The 16,514-nt window shown below is 39.4% G+C and overlaps 2 protein-coding genes across 2 annotated transcripts; both read right to left on the bottom strand.

Annotated features, from left to right (window-relative positions):
* Nucleotides 1–13: 13 nt before the first annotated feature.
* On the bottom strand, nt 14–9,556 carry pdk3a (pyruvate dehydrogenase kinase, isozyme 3a). The gene is made up of 12 exons (XM_058059872.2): nt 9,166–9,556; nt 5,988–6,129; nt 5,840–5,911; nt 4,521–4,705; nt 4,343–4,432; nt 4,190–4,267; nt 3,018–3,094; nt 2,851–2,952; nt 2,682–2,789; nt 2,479–2,592; nt 1,502–1,684; nt 14–988 (listed from the first exon to the last, which is right to left on the bottom strand). The coding sequence occupies exons 1-11, from the start codon at nt 9,266–9,268 to the stop codon at nt 1,535–1,537; spliced, it is 1,221 nt and encodes a 406-aa protein (XP_057915855.2). The 5' UTR covers nt 9,269–9,556; the 3' UTR covers nt 14–988; nt 1,502–1,534.
* Nucleotides 9,557–10,222: 666 nt separating this feature from the next.
* On the bottom strand, nt 10,223–14,570 carry slc51a (solute carrier family 51 member A). The gene is made up of 8 exons (XM_058059875.2): nt 14,347–14,570; nt 13,600–13,751; nt 13,451–13,524; nt 13,219–13,377; nt 12,876–12,987; nt 11,039–11,185; nt 10,866–10,971; nt 10,223–10,795 (listed from the first exon to the last, which is right to left on the bottom strand). The coding sequence occupies exons 1-8, from the start codon at nt 14,417–14,419 to the stop codon at nt 10,638–10,640; spliced, it is 981 nt and encodes a 326-aa protein (XP_057915858.2). The 5' UTR covers nt 14,420–14,570; the 3' UTR covers nt 10,223–10,637.
* Between the last annotated feature and the right edge of the window lie 1,944 nt (nt 14,571–16,514).

The raw sequence follows: 16,514 nt of genomic DNA, 5'->3' as shown, positions 1-16,514 counted from the left end.
CACAGTACCCATCCTAGATATATTGTTTTTAATGCCAGGGTTGACATAAGATCTATTCAACTCATGCTGGGTGACTTCTTTGCTCGACTTTTTGTTCCTGTTTAACATCTCCGCATGGGTCCACCATAACACTTCCTACTGTACATATAAATACATCACTGAAAAGAAACTGAACGAGCACGCCCACGCCGACTGCATATATAAACAACAAATACATTATTCATAGTTACAGCATATGACACTTACTGTGTGTTCTTAATGAAAGCTCTCCAAGTGTCGATCTTTCATGATTAGGGAGAATCCTGAAATGTTCACGGTTCATCAGTAGATACCACATTTGTTTTACTGTATAAATATTCTCTTTGAGCAAAATACTATATTGACCTGAATATAAGACAACACAGATAACCATTATCTTAAAATGAGCCTCATATGCCAGTGATTCCCACAGGACTGTGATCTATCTGTGGCATTAGGTTAGTGTCAATATGATGGCATCTAATTTGCATAATGCAATCTTTGTGGATGCTGTAGGGGGAGATAAAAAGTGAGTAAAAACAAATAGAATACACATCTTATTTCATATTAGTGTCCATAAGACCAAAAAAAACCCTGCTAGTTGCTAGAATACTCGATAAAACGCACCTTTTGTTTTGTTTTTTTGTCATGTGACTGCTTTGAGGCCGTCTCCATGCAAATACAGATAACAGGACCTGTTGCTCGTTGAGAGGAGCCTTATGTTCTTTCATGTTAGTCACCAAAAGCGTCCATAAGACCTGAAAAAGTCGCTTCATTTCCTTGTTAGTCAATTAAATATTCGCAAAAAAAAAATTTTTTTAATGTAACAAGCAAGACGGAGCCACCTGCTTTGACGTCATGTCCACGCGAATACGGCTAACAGGACACCGCTGCTCGTTGAGAGGACGAGTAGGTTCTTCCATGTTAGCCTTCATAAGAAGAAGCTGAAACAGAGTTAGGATGCCATCTGCTGTATGAAGTTGGAACAGCAAGCGGCACAGACAGTTCCATTAGAAGGTGAGTGTGAACAGGGAGCATCAAATGTCTTTTTTGCTAACTTACTTAGACTAAAAAGGAAAAGTAGTGTCTTATATTCGGGTCAGTAGGGTAATCAAGAGAAAATAGATTGTTATCCAATTGTCTTCCCTATTATATATATATATATATATATATATATGTACATTATACATTATTGTTCTTTTGCTCTTTTTTAAAAAGCAAGATGAGTGCATGGCAAACTGCAAAAGCTAAAACCTCCATCCTAATATTCAGTAGTAAGGCTTTCCCCTCATGGTTTGTTGATTAAAGGCTGTGATGGAGCGCTACACTGACCTACTCGTGTATCCCGTCTCAAGTCGCACTGAAACCAGAACCCTGGCTGGAAAGGTAGAAGCCCCCCCCCCCCCATTGACAAAGCGGAGATACTCGTGACTCATTCAGGCACATGAGACACAGTGGGAGTTACAGTCATGAGGTTACATACGCTGGTACGCGATACAGGCGGCGGCGTGATGAGTTATCTGTTAGCTTTGTATTTGGACTTGCTGGCGTCCCGCGGTTCTTTGCTCGGGTTGCTCCAGTCGTCCGCTTCGGGGCTGGTGGTGTAGTGACGCCACGCAGACTTGTTGAAGACGGGCAGACGCTCGAACGATTCGCTCGACAGGGCCTTCGGACAGAGGAGGATAACAATTTTTTTAAAAAAAAACACAAGAGGGGGATCGAAGTTTGTCCACTCAAATGCAGAGAGTGCCAGGCAGTTTTGTAGCAGGAACAAACCTGCAACCGCAGGAAATGAAATAAATACAAATATTCTAAAAAGATTATATTTTTTATTTTATTGATTTTTTTAAAATGTTATTATTTTTTTTTATTTCACCATTAAATTAACCGTCTTAATTTTCAAAATAAATTAAGACTAAGACTACAATCGCAAATGAATAAATTATTTTTTAAAAATTCTATACAGAATGAAAAAAAAAATTTAAAAAATAAAAACCTCTGTCTTGATGTTAATTATGGACAAAAATAAGAAACATATACTTTTAAAATAACTATATATTTTTGATAATTATTTATAAATATATGTATAAACAAATGTATAAATATATAAATAAATGTATGTAAATAAATCACTTTAAAAATATATAAACATAAAAAATATTTTAAGTAAAATGTTGAATCTTCATAATAATTTATCATTAAAAATATTTTAATTTAAATAAATTAAATATTTTAAGAATGTATGAAATATTTCTACAAATAATATACAACAATTATAAAATCATCTTACTTTTTAACAACTTTAATTTACTAGTTTTTATCGAAATTCACAATAAAGCTTCAAAATAAGAATTATTTAATTGATGCAAAATAAACAACAATAATAATGTTAATAAGCTAATATAGAAATATATAGAAATATAAAAACCGGACGCTACACGAGCATCAGCTCTTGATTACCTTCAGGTAGATGACAGCATCCGTGCCCACCCCCTCCATGGAGTAGAGCTTCAGATCCCCCTGGAAGTACCGGGCGTAGAGCCTGGAGATGGGAAGACCGTAGCCGAAGCCGGCCTGAATGCAGGATGAGAGGCAACACGTCACGCGGCTCTCGGACGTAGCACACGGAAGGCTGATGTGACGGCAAGGCCACGTGAAAGTACCAGCGGGACGGCGCCGGGCTCCAGGCTGGGCGTGGGGGCCGTGGAGTACATGTAGTTAAAAAGGCGGTCGATCTTCCTCAAGGGGACTCCTCCTCCTCTGTCGCTAATCTGGAGGACACGCAAGGGAAGCGTGAACACGGACGACTGAGTCGGGGTCTGACCGACGTACCTTGATGGACAAATCTTCGTTCCCGAGAGTGACTTTGGCTTTCACGGGTGGTAATCCATCTTGGCTGTTCTCGTGAAGCTCCACGGTGGCTCTCATCGAATTCTACAAAAAAAAAAAAAAAATTAGGTTCTTGTGGAAGCGGAATTCCATTTAAGACTCGTCCTGACCTTGAAGAGCTCGAACAGCATGTGGAAGAGATGCGAGGGCACGTACACGGCCTGGATGGACTTGGTAGGGTTCTTCACTGGAGGAGCACACACAGCACAGGAACTTCAGACAACAGCTGTCTTCGGGCGAGAGGCGGGGTACACCCTGGACTGGTCGCCAGCCAGCCAATCACAAGGCACATATAGACAAACAACCATTCACACTCACATTCATACCTATGGACAATTTGGAGTTGCTAATTAACCTAGCGTGTTTTTGGAATGGGGGGAGGAGAAAACCCACGCACGCACCAGGAGAACATGCAAACTCCACACACACATGGCTGAGGGTGGAATTGAACCCTGGTCTCCTAGCTGTTAGATCTACGCGCTCTAAACTAATATAATAAACTAAAATAAAGTAAAATGACTTGCTGTTTTAAAGCATTTGTAGTTAAACAGGCAGCAAGTTAAAAATGATTTAGAGTGCATGAGAAAGTGGAATTGTGCAACACGGCAGCACATGGACATGTGGGAGGAAACCGGAGTACCCGGAGAAAACCCGGGGAGAACAAGCAAACTCCACACAGAAATGGCAGAGGGTGGAATTGAACCGGGGTTTCCTAGCCGTGAGGCCTGCACGTCTGACTCATGGTGTCATCTTACAAACAACATTTATCTCATCACGCAGCAACTTAACACCTAAAAGGTACCATTAATTCATTAATTTTCTACCGCTTATCCTCACGAGGGTCGTGGGGGGTGCTGGAGCCTATCCCAGCTGTCTTCTTGGGGCGAGAGGCGGGGTACACCCTGGACTGGTCGCCAGCCAATCACAGGGCACATATAGACAAACAACCATTCACACTCACATTCATACCTATGGACAATTTGGAGTCGCTAATTAACCTAGCATGTTTTTGGAATGTGGGAGGAAACCGGAGTACCCGGAGAACATGCAAACTCCACACAGAGATGGCCGAGGGTGGAATCGAACCCTGGTCTCCTAGCTGTGAGGTCTGCGTGCTAACCACTCGACCGCTAGGTTAATTGGCGACTCCAAATTGTCCATAGGTATGAATGTGAATGGTTGTTTGTCTATATGTAGCGACCAGTCCAGGGTCTGGGATAGGCTCCAGCATGCCTAAGACAAAATGATGTCTTATGTTTGTGTTTTGTTCTTAAGTTCTTACTGTCAAACTCCTCAATACGTAGCTCAGGAGCAGCCAGGTAGTATTTCTCGCACAGCATTTTGGCCGTGTCGTACGCATCTGGTGGACGAAGCACAAGACCACATGAGCCTGCGTCCCTCAAGTTGGGAGCAAAACCGCCAACCTTGGACTCACCGCTGACGACTTCCGCCACGCAACAGTTGGGATCGATGCTGCCGATGTGTTTGGGATGAGCAGGGTTGGTGTCGTTCCCGAACAGGAGAGCTGCACATGGGGCGGGGACAACGACAAAGGGAGTCAGCCTAAACAGGCCCAACTGTCATGCGGACCGGGATCCGGTCTCGGGACTTACTGTGCTGATTGATGAGCATGCGGAAGGAGATGCGGTTTGTGTAGAAGCGGTCCAGGAAATACTGGATGTTGCTGCTGATGAAGGGGTCGAAGCCAAACTTCTCCTTGTACTCGATGACGCCCTGCGCCATGGTGGGAACCACGTCGTTGTGGCGGTTACGGATCTCGATCAGCAGCTCCAGGAAGCTGGGGGGGGTTCGGGGGGGGGGGGGGGGGGGTAACACTCGTCTTGCCTCAACACTGAAAGACCTCCTTATCCAAATTCCTGGACGCTACTATCAGCCATGCGTGACTGTTTATCTCACGCTATTGTTGTAGTGTAAATACACCAAACCTGCACAGCCGCTACAGATACACCACATGGATTACAATACTTCATATAGTTTTAATATTAACTCCAATAGGAATATTGGAATATTAATATTGGATTTAATAATTCCCCCTCCTTCTTAGTATTTTCCTTTTAATTAATAATACAATTATTTATTTTATTCATATATTAATAAGTATAAATAAAAATAAACTAGAAATTATTTACATATCATAATAATATATTTAAAAAAAATTAAAACATGAAAAAAAATACTACAAAAATTGGAGAAAAAATCCCCACTTCCTATGTAGTATTTTTTTTAATTTGTAATAACAAAATGTTATTTAATTCATATATTAATAAGCATGAATAAAAAATAACTGCTATATATTATTTATATAACATAATAATATATTTAAAATATTTTTAAAACATTTTAAAAATACTACAAAAATTGGAGAAAAAAAATCCCCACTTCCTATGTAGTATTTTTCTTTTAATTTGTAATAACAAAATGTTATTTTATTCATATATTAATAAGAATGAATAAAAATAACTGCCATAAATTATTTATATAACATAATATTATATTTAAAATATTTTTAAAATACTACAAAACATTGTAGAAAAAAAATCCCCACCTCATCTAGTTTTTCTTCTAATTAATAACAAAATGCATATAAAAGATTTTCAGAAATTAATATATATTTTTTAATAGAATTTTTAAAATACCCATCTGCTCCATCATACTTTTCTTTGCAATGTTAAATATTCCCATCACCACCTCCATAACACTTTCATTTTTATTCTGCAGTTAGCAAATAGAAATTTTATCTTTTTTTTTTAGCATTAAAAAAACAAAATAAAGAGTAGGAGGACATTTCCTGTGTGTAAGTCTTCCCGTCTCAATACTTTTGTCCATGTGGCGTATGAGTGCTGCTAAAAAGGCCGTTGAGGAAGGTCTGCTCATAAAGCCATAAAGCCGCGCCATTCATGATTGGACTCACTCGTTGAGAGCGTGAGGATCCTCCGGCTTCCTGTTCTCGTAATCCAGCAACTCCACGAAGCTCTGCATGTACCTAATAAAAAGGGGCAAAAGGGCGACTTTGCACCATAAAACGTATCAAACGGCCGGCGTACGTAAATACGGATTACCATTTCTGAACCAGGCGGATGGACGGCTGGCTGAGGAGCTTGTCGGGCAGCAGGTTGACCTCTCGCATGGTGTTGGCCAGACGCACCGGCAGCTCCTTGCGTAGGAACATGTAGGACGTTTTCTCACAGGCATTCTCCCTGCCTGGAAGACAAAGGAAACGTTTGATTCGAAAAAAACACCTCTATGTCCTCACGGCATCTTTCCATGCCACTGACGGTTTGGACTCATTAAGGCAGATTGGAAAATAACAAAAACATAAAATACACTATTAGTTGAGGCGTATAAAATACAAATAAATCAGGGGAAAATAAAAAAATAATAATTAAAAAAATGTAATTTAATTGTCTCATTCAAACAGATTAAAAATAAAAATGTTTAAGAAATTAAAGCAAAAAAATAAATACACAAGATTATTTATGCATCTTTATGTTTCTAATTCCCCCCACAGAATATAATTACTTAATTCTCTTTAAATTATGCCTTTTTCCCCAAAAGATGAAAATTTTTTGGTCATATTCTGACATTCTCCTAATATTTAAACATGATTCTTTTTTTCAAAATTACTGGATTTCTTTCCATTTTTGCTGTCATTTTGTGATTCAGCAATGAACCACCTTGCCATCAAACAAAACTATTGACTTCACTCTTCCACCAGAGGGCGCTAATGTTGCTTTTCACCGGAGCACCAAAAAACCGAAACCGAATCTGGAGGGAAAAGGAAAGAAATCTTTAAAGCTTCATGATTCTTCACCTGTCCATCTCTAATTGGTGTATAAAACACATAAGAATGTTAAGTTGTACTGACTGGAAAACACTTTTTTCGAGCTCTACGAGGGGAACTGGCGCGTTCTACATCTTAATAGCAAGTGACTACTTCCGCACTACGGAAACACCTTTAGGACAAATTTAACATACAAACGCACTTGCAAAATGAGACTCAAATACGAACAAGTTTACGTTTAGGAAACCAAACCCCATCCAAAATACAGCTCAATAATTGTTTTGTTAGCACCTTAATGAGCACTGAGTCCCAATTTGGGTATTATTACTGATTACAGGAAGGACTTATTGATTTATTGACGAATGCAATGAATTGCGGTAGTTCCAATGAAAGTGTCATAGCACAGAACGTCCACTAGTTGTCACTGTTTACACTTCTATCAGTTTACTCTTTGGTGAGTCAAACTGACGTGCCAATTAACGAGCAGTCCGAAGTTAAACCATGAAGCTGGATATAAGACGTTATCGCTCGTGGAGATAGTTTATAAATCGTGAATAGTTGGTGTTTAAAAATATATTTTTGAGAACTGCTGTGGTTCTCTTGAGCAAACATTTGTGACTGTAGACTGTAGTTTCAGACACGAGGGGCGAAATCTGAATATAAGACGACCTGTCTTTCAAAGATGTTTCAAATGTTTTCAGTCTGCAGCACAGATTTTGTAAACTCGCTCTTAGGAATGTCCACAGCTAATTTCCACGCTCCCACACAATTTATATGTAACCCTGCTGTCACTTATTTCATGACAACAAGACCATAAGTCACCCAATACACACACACACACAAAAAAGACATCACAGGCTTGCTTTACAACAACAACAAACGAGTGGAAAGTCCTTTGGAGAATGCTCAGGAAGAGGTCAATCTTCACAGATGTCTCGCTCTCAAAGGGTTTCATGTAAACACCGGTCTTTTCCACCACATCCACCCGTAGAGCTTTTCTTACCAGCACACTGCTTAGGGGATATTACAAAACAAAAAAGGGAGCCGCCCTTTGACTCAGCCGTGATGCAGCGATATGAAAGAATAGGATGTGGTTCGTTAATCATAACGCAACAATAAACTGCACTATCTCGATGGGCCTTGAAGTTCGTCGCATCAACGCCACGCGGTTCCCATCAGTGACGACGTCACGCAAACAAGGCGCCTCTAATCACACGTGGATTAAGCAGAGCTTAGAGAACGGCTCGCAAGTTGCAGCTCATAACGGCTATGCTTGTATTGTTTATCCGGCAAAGGAACACGGCTATGGAGGTAAACTGGTTGGAACGGTCTTTGGAGTGGCCGCCGTGGTTGGGCTGGTCCTGCCACTTATACCACGGAGAAACATAAAACGTCGTTTTTTTATGCATTTTAATGCCTGGCACAACTAAAAGTACCTTTGTTTGGATGGAGACAGTACAATTGTAGTATAAAATAGGCTGATACACAGCAACTTCCTGTTTTTTTTTTATTACTCCAGTTTGCCAGGCATTAAAATGCATCAAAAAAACTGAAAAAACAAAGCTGTATGATTTTTTTTCCACTTTCAGCCACAAGAGGGTGCTCTCTACTTGTGTTCCAGTATCTGAGATTCCTATCACTCCTGTAGCACTGACAATGTAAACATCAACTCATTAAGACGGAACACAAATGCCCCCAAAGAGAAAATCATATATATATATATATATATATATATATATATATATATATATATATATATATATACACGTATATGTATATGTGTATTCATGCTGATGCCCCTAGTGGAACGGAAGAAAATGTCACAAACACCAATTCCACAACTTCAAAGAGTGAAAAGTTACATTTTAAAGGAAATATTACATTATGATGACATATTATTATCATACAATTTGTCCATTATTTGGTCTCTAAAAGTATTATTATATTATAAAAAAGGATAAATTAAAAGGGGAAAAAACTCAGGTGAAAAAAATAAATAAAAATAAGCGAATAGAAGGCTTAAAAAACAGTATATACTAGATTGTGCAGTGTTAAAGGAAAAACAAGAAATTAAAATTATAAAAATAAAAATATATAAATATGTAATAATAGCAGGAAAATAATGCAAAAATATATAATAGGTCAGGATATAAAATATAATTATTAAAAATATAAAAAAATAATATAGCACTAAATTATGAATGAATAATACATCCAAATTAAATGAGTTATAAAAAAATATATAAAATATTGTATTTAAGTTCCAGCCAAGCAAAAAATGTTAAAGGAAGTGTTGTTGAAATTATTAGTGATGCCAGTATCACAAACACACAGCAGTATTTCAGTAGTACCACGAACATGTACTACACTTGTAGTAACATGATACAGTAGTCGCTTCTCATCAACCACAACCTGAGGAAGCCGTAAACAGGAAGCAGTGACACGATGCAACTTACCAAAATCCAAAAACTGCTTGATGGAGAGAGGTGACGGAGAGAACCTGGAGTAATACTCCACTTTGGTGTTGGTGTTCTTCAGCAGGGACAAGAAAAGCCTCATTTTGACGCGTTATTGTTGACGTGCGACACCGCACTCAGGCACCATTCATCCCGGGTATTGTTGACAAGCACACGCTCGCTGTTGACGGTTCGCCGAGGACATCCGTCTCGGCCCGAAAGGACGCTGAACGAGGAAAAGACTTCGTTTCCATGCGGGTTTATGGCGGAGATACGGGGACAATTATATCGCAATGGCGTTTCCGGGAACTACATTGTTCATCAATTCCGAGCTATCACAAGCTAGGTCAAGTGTGCTGTGCTCGATCACTCTGCAACATCCGTTTCAGATGTTTCAAAATAAAGTTTCAATGCGGAAGTAGAGGTGTTTTTGACTCCAAACGCATAATACATAGAATACGGCTGCAGTAAACAACATATAATCTTGTCTTTTTAACATTACTACTACTTGAATACACTAGCATTTAATTTAAAATTCACGCCAAATAATAACATTTTAAAAATACATGTCCTCTTTTCCGGTTGAGTGGAGCACGGGGACAGCACGTCCTGGAAGTCACGAGCCACTTCACATGTTGGTGCGCGAAGATGATTGGCTTAAAAAAGAGAGGCGAGGATTTAGCCGAAATCTTATTGGACAAAAACAGCATCAATCAAAACGGGCTCGTCTGTTTATGTACTTTCAAAATTTTACAATTTTAGCGTAACAAAAGAAAGCAATAACAAAACATACTTTAATCATCAATTGATTTGTTTGTTGTAATGGCTCAAATTCAAAAATGCTTTTTTATTAATTTATAACGTTACAAATATTTGCATTCCGAACGTCATCTGCCACGTCCTACGTTAGAGTGGTTTCTGCTGCCATCTAGTGGAACAATAGAATAACACTCTAATAGGAAAGCATAGCAGTATCTTTGGAATATAGTGTCTTTGAAATATAAGCGTGACAGAAAGGGTCCAGCATCATAAAAGATAAAACAACATTTTTTTCCAATCACCTGAAGGACATTATATTATATACAGTATGTCTTGGTAACAATTCCATGTATATTTCTATGGAGAAATTGCATTGAATGTAAAGTCCCTGAAATGTCATATTATTGGGAACTTGAGCATTTTAAAAATGTAAATTGGCATCCAGCATGTAATGAAAATAATCTAGTTAAATATTCCCTTTTCCTAGTTGTATATGAAGGAAATAATTACCTGCAACACGTCAAATATAAACGTTGTTCTTGCGTCACTTTGTTATGATGGCAACCACCTGAGGCATATTGGCAGCAGAGTTTCTTCACTCAAAGTTTGTGCAAGCAGGAAGTCTGCTCAGTCAGGTGAACATCCGACCATCTCCTGATCAAATCCACAGAAAGCGGAGGTAGGGAACGTTCCCGTTCCTGTATGAGACCGACTCATACAGCTTCCGGCATGGTAACCATTTTGGCCTTCTCGTCGTCGGCGGCGTCGTTGCATTCATCCTCGGGCAGCGGATCGTAGAGGCGGCGATAGAGCAGACGCGTCACCAGCGTGATGATGAACATCTCCAGGATCAACAGCTGCTGACTCATCACTGCAGAGACGCACACGGAGACGTGCGTTTGAGGCGACATCAGGAAGCGCAAAGCTGGCCGTGCACTCACTGTATCCTCTGGCGGCGGACGAGAACGGCGGCGCGCAGGCGATGGTTCCGTTCAAAGCCAGGATGTTGATGATGGCGCTTTGCAGCTGGGTCAGGACCAGCACCAGCTGCCGACAAGGAAACGCTTGTTGGGGGGGTGACACCTGTCATAATGTGGGGGGCGTGGCGCCTTACCTGGTACATGGCGTACTTGGGGATGATCTTTATGGTGCGTAAGGTGGTCTTGAGGTGCATGAAGGTGATGGCTACGGGCCACAGGGCGATGATGGTCAAGATGCCCACAAAGGGGTTGATCCATATTGCTGATCCTGTGATGTTCAGCTAAGAAGCACACAGGGAGAGTCGGCTATATTTTGCTAAAAAGGGGGCAGCTTTGTAAAAAAAAAAGAAAAAAAAGGCTTCGCTACACATCTTAAAGCCAACAATTCGCTTGTGAGACATCACAAACAAACACTCTTCCTCTGAGCCGCCCTTCGCAAGTCCTGATAGAAACATCCACTATTCACCGAGCACAGTAAATAAATAATCAGGCTTCGCTACACATCTAAAAACAAATATTTGCCAATTATTTGTCGGTGAGACATTATTTAAAAAAAAGCGTCCTGTGTATCCGCCCACCACAGCTTTGTAAAGAAAAATAAAGGCTTCGCTACACATCTTAAAGCCCTGCCATCATAAACAAACACAATACAAAGCAGGCTTCGCTACACATCTTAAAACTAAACTCTGCCCACAAAGCCTCCTTCTGCCTTCGACCCGCTTCTTTGCAATCCCCCGATAAAAAGGCTCATTACATCATAGTTGACGGCTTTGTTTGTAAAAAAAAAAAAGACAGGCTTCGCTACACATCTAAAAACAAAGCTTTGCCAATTATTTGTCGGTGAGACATCATAAAAAAATATTCGTAAATATACGTCCACAACAGCTTTGTAAAGAAAAATACAGGCTTCGCTACACATCTTAAAGCCCTGCCATCATAAACAAACACAATACAAAGCAGGCTTCGCTACACATCTTAAAACTAAACTCTGCCCACAAAGCCTCCTTCTGCCTTCAACCCGCTTCTTTGCAATCCCTGATAAAAAGGCTCATTACATCATAGTTGACGGCTTTGTTTGTAAAAAAAAAAAAAAAAAGGCAGGCTTCGCTACACATCTAAAAACAAAGCTTTGCCAATTATTTGTCGGTGAGACATCATAAAAAATATTCGTAAATATACGTCCACAACAGCTTTGTAAAGAAAAATAAAGGCTTCGCTACACATCTTAAAGCTCTGCCATCATAAACAAACACAATACAAAGGCAGGCTTCGCTACACATCTTAAAACTAAACTCTGCCCACAAAGCCTCCTTCTGCCTTCGACCCGCTTTTTTGCAATCCCCCGATAAAAAGGCTCATTACATCATAGTTGACGGCTTTGTTTGTAAAAAAAAAAAAAAAAAAAAAGGCAGGCTTCGCTACACATCTAAAAACAAAGCTTTGCCAATTATTTGTCGGTAAGACATCACAAAAAAGTTTCGTAAATATACGTCCACAACAGCTTTGTAAAGAAAAATAAAGGCTTCGCTACACATCTTAAAGCTCTGCCATCATAAACAAATAATACAAAGGCAGGCTTCGCTACACATCTTAAAACTAAACTCTGCCCACAAAGCCTCCTTCTGCCTTCGACCCGCTTCTTTGCAATCCCTGATAAAAAGGCTCATTACATCATAGTTGACGGCTTTGTTTGTAAAAAAAAAAGGCAGGCTTCGCTACACATCTAAAAATACTCTTACAATTATTTGTCGGTGAGACATCATAAAAAAATATTCTTCCTGTGTCCCGAACCCTGATGTACACGCCAACCACATCACAGAGGAAAATAAAGGCTTTGCTACATATCTAAAAAAAAAAAACATTGCTTATTATCTACCGCAAAAGGCTTTGCTACACATCATAAAACAAGCTATCCGGTTAAAACTGTGGAGAAGTACATTTCTTGGTAGGACAGCCTTTGCATGGACTCACATCAGCCAAGTCGAAGGTTCCGTTGGTCCACAGAGCGATGGAGAGGACGGTGAAGACGATCTTGAGCAGAGCAAACTGGAAGGAGCCGAGTTTGAGCAGGAACAGAGAGCGCCTGGAATGGAGGGGACGGTTTTGTGGAACACCCCCCCCATTACCATCATCATCATCATCATCACATGATGGGGGTGGTGGGGTGGGGAAGTGGACTTTTAACTCCACCAGAATGTCCATGAGTGTGTTCAACCTTCTAAGTAAACTCCAACCTTTGGAGTGCCAACATTTTTACATAACTACCCCCCCCGCCCCCCAACAAAAATCCATAAAGCGCACAAAAATTGTTTACCGTGTGATGGCCACATGCGGCAGGCAGGGACAGCAGCAGCAGCACGGCCCCGTGCTGATCCTCAACTGGTGCTTCGGCGCCCGCCGCAGGAACGCCTCGTCGCCGCCCACCTCCTCTATCATCAATATGAGGAACTTGAACACCACGATGGCAAAGTAGCTGCACACGGTGGTGGGAAGCAGCAATGTAAGGATGATACGGCAGAGGACGAAGAAGAAGAAGACAAACGCACCAGGCTGAGGTCATGTCGGTAAACATGGTGGCGCGCGGGATCCACATCCCTATACAGGACATGGCGGCGATCACCTTCAAAACACACACACACAAGGAAACCGTTGGGAAGAATACGATGCGGTCCCATGGAGGGTCGGCACTACTTACGGGCGCCGCTCCGTTCACCCATATGATGGTGCTCTTCTTATTGGCTGGCACTTTCTTGTAAATATAAACACACTCCTCCATGAAGATCAGCATGGACACCACCGCCATGAAGGTCAGGATGGAGTACAAGATCACGCCAAACAGGTCCAACTCTGGAGAAACACATTACTGCTATTATATGCTATTATATGTATATATACACAGTATATGTTTGCATTTGTACAGTTGCATTGGTAATTAGAATGACTTTAACCTACAATTTACTCTATTATTTTACCATTACAGCAATAATTTCACAAAATATTTATATAAAAAGTAAATTATATCACAAAATATATCAATAACCTCAATAAAATCCTCACAAATCACTAAATTGTACAGTTTCTGTGACCACGAGGTTGTCACTTCCTTATATGGCAAAACGGGGCGTTCCCAATGCTAATAAGAAGCAGAGACTGGCACACCGTCGAATTGGGCACGGGTGTCACTAATCGTTAAAATAGTTTAGAAACACGTCATTAATCTTATATTTAACACATTTGAAACTATTATTTCCAGTGAATTTCCTAGTGAGTCAAATTAAAAGCAAATGTTCTCCAAAAGTGTTCGATTGGGTATGTTTTTGGACGATACCACATGTTGTAGCTCCCCCCTTATTAGCAAAGTCCAATGTGTTTCTAATTAGTGTGTTTCTCACAATTCTGGAAAATATGGCTGTAAAATAAAGCCTAAAGTGAGACTACTCACGGAGAATGATGTCCAAAGCCAGCGGAGGTTGGTCCAAGCAGCGAGGGTCCACGGTGGGGATGGACTCGTTCATGACGACTTTTCAAAGATGGACCCTTCCGCGGTTGCAGTGATGATGTCGGTGTTTGTGTGTCCCTCAACGAGGAAAAAGAGCCTTCCTACTTGGCAGTGCACTGATATGTTGTTCAGCAGGGGCGCCCACACGCTTGATGGATGTCCCGGACCCGCCTCCTCCTGGAAACACGCAGGAACCCCGACACAACTCCACCATCACAGCAAGGAGACCATACTGCATATATATATTCAGAAGTAGATTATTTGTATTCATTATTAAAATACATGTTCTGTGTTAGAAATAACCGATTTGACTATATATCTACACATTTCATTTTTTTAAATACAAAATGTCTCTCTTTAGTATTTTTTGCCATTTAAAATATTATTATATAAATAAATATATATTATAATATTAATTACAATATATATTTAGTATTAATTAATATAAATATTTTATTAAACCTGTTCAACAATTGATTTATCCTATATTTTTGATTAGGCAATAAAATGCTAAATATAATACATTTTAAGAATTAAAAAAACAAGTACTGATTAAAAACTTGCATTTCTAAATACATTTTTTTAAATTTACATTGAATTTACAAATTTTTCTATTCATGCAATAAAATATTACAATATATAATTTAAAAAAAAATGATTAAAACAGGTTCTGATTTTTTAAAACTAGATTTTAATTGTTCAAAAATTTTGTAAAAAATAACAAAAAGTCCCTAGCTTAGTTCCAATTCAAGTGTAAAAAGAAGTTAAGAAAACAACACAATGTAAAGTCAAAGTACTGGTACTCACCGCCTCTGAAGACGCCAGGTTGTTCTCATGTATTTAACAAATAAAATATGTCTTTAATGTATTTTTACCATTAAAAATATATTTTATTAAACCTGTTCAACAATTGATTGATTATATATTTACGATTAGGCAATAAAATGCTAAATATAATACATTTTAAGAATTTAAAAAACAGATGCAAGAAGTTCTGATTAAACACTTGCATTTCTAAATATATATATTTTAAATTTACATTGAATTTAATTTTTTTTTACATTTTTAACCCATTTTTCTGTTCATGTAATAAAATATTACAATATATAATAAATGTTTAAACATTTTCTGATTTTTTAAAACTACATTATTGTGATTTTTCAATATTTTTTTAAATAATAAAGTTCCTAGCTTAGTTCCAATTCAAGTGTAAAAAGAAGTTAAGAAAACAACACAATGTAAAGTCAAAGTACTGGTACTCACCCCCGCTGAAGACTGATGTATTTATAGTTATCTTCATGCTCGTTATGACCCAAGATGCTATTTACATGGGCATACAGTATGTTCATATTTATTCATTGCTTACATTGTACTACCGTATGTATTTAAAATATCACAGGTACATGAGATTTCATGCCAAAAAAGACTGAATAAACGGCGGTGCAGGCTAAGCTTTGGCCTTGTGACGTGTTTTCTTTGAAAGCAGTCACGGTCGACGCTGTAAACGAGAAAAAGTGACACGGAGGTCATTGCACCCGGAGCAAATAAACTCATTAGCCATTAGCCTCTTGCTGTGGAATACTTTGAAAAAGCATTTAAAAGGAAGTGTAAGGACGTTTGATGTTTATATTTGGCAGGAGTCAAGGACCCTGGGTGCCAAACAGATACTGAAGGTTCAAGTCTACTCCACCAAGTCATGATGTAGTGTACAGGTCTTATTTGGCAACAGTAAAACGGGATCACGTCTGTGCTGACTTTGCATCCTTGCATGCAAAGCGGAAAAATAGTGAGCTCATGACTAAAATAAGGGAAGTTTTCTTCACTGTTTTTACTGATTCACACTTCCTGTTTGGGGGCTGGGGGGTCATCCCAGTACACATCACCTGAGATGTTGCCACCGCATACTGGCTTTAGTACCGGCAAAGAGGAAATGTGTGATGACAACCCTAGAACCAGAAATGGAATTTACTGCAACCCCTAAACGCGTCGGGCCATCTGTGCGGTCCAACCTAACCTTGAATTCAATCCGCAGATTAAAGTCTCAATTAATCACAGTCGCTTACAGTAAATGACAGCTGTGGCTGTAGGCAACCTCTTCATGTAATTTTTAA

This window comes from Doryrhamphus excisus, linkage group LG5 (genome assembly GCF_037039965.1).
Source record: "Doryrhamphus excisus strain RoL-2023G ecotype Guam linkage group LG5, RoL_Dexc_Guam_v1.1, whole genome shotgun sequence".
In the NCBI taxonomy this organism is placed as follows: domain Eukaryota; kingdom Metazoa; phylum Chordata; class Actinopteri; order Syngnathiformes; family Syngnathidae; genus Doryrhamphus; species Doryrhamphus excisus.
The sequence above is the reverse complement of the archived record's forward strand: the minus strand, read 5'-3'. Positions and strand labels throughout refer to the sequence as shown.

What these genes read in the sequence shown, in the direction of transcription:
- pdk3a (XM_058059872.2), bottom strand. Translation starts at nt 9,268, where the DNA reads ATGAGGCTTTTCTTGTCCCTGCTGAAGAACACCAACACCAAAGTGGAG. An exon ending in TGCTGTTCGAGCTCTTCAAG is followed by an intron (nt 2,953 to 3,017) that starts GTCAGGACGAGT and finishes TTTTTTTTGTAG; the next exon opens with AATTCGATGAGAGCCACCGT. An exon ending in AGCCCGGCGCCGTCCCGCTG is followed by an intron (nt 2,593 to 2,681) that starts GTACTTTCACGT and finishes TCCTGCATTCAG; the next exon opens with GCCGGCTTCGGCTACGGTCT.
- slc51a (XM_058059875.2), bottom strand. Translation starts at nt 14,419, where the DNA reads ATGAACGAGTCCATCCCCACCGTGGACCCTCGCTGCTTGGACCAACCT. An exon ending in GGGTGAACGGAGCGGCGCCC is followed by an intron (nt 13,525 to 13,599) that starts GTAAGTAGTGCC and finishes TGTGTTTTGAAG; the next exon opens with GTGATCGCCGCCATGTCCTG. An exon ending in CCAAGTACGCCATGTACCAG is followed by an intron (nt 10,972 to 11,038) that starts GTAAGGCGCCAC and finishes CCTTGTCGGCAG; the next exon opens with CTGGTGCTGGTCCTGACCCA.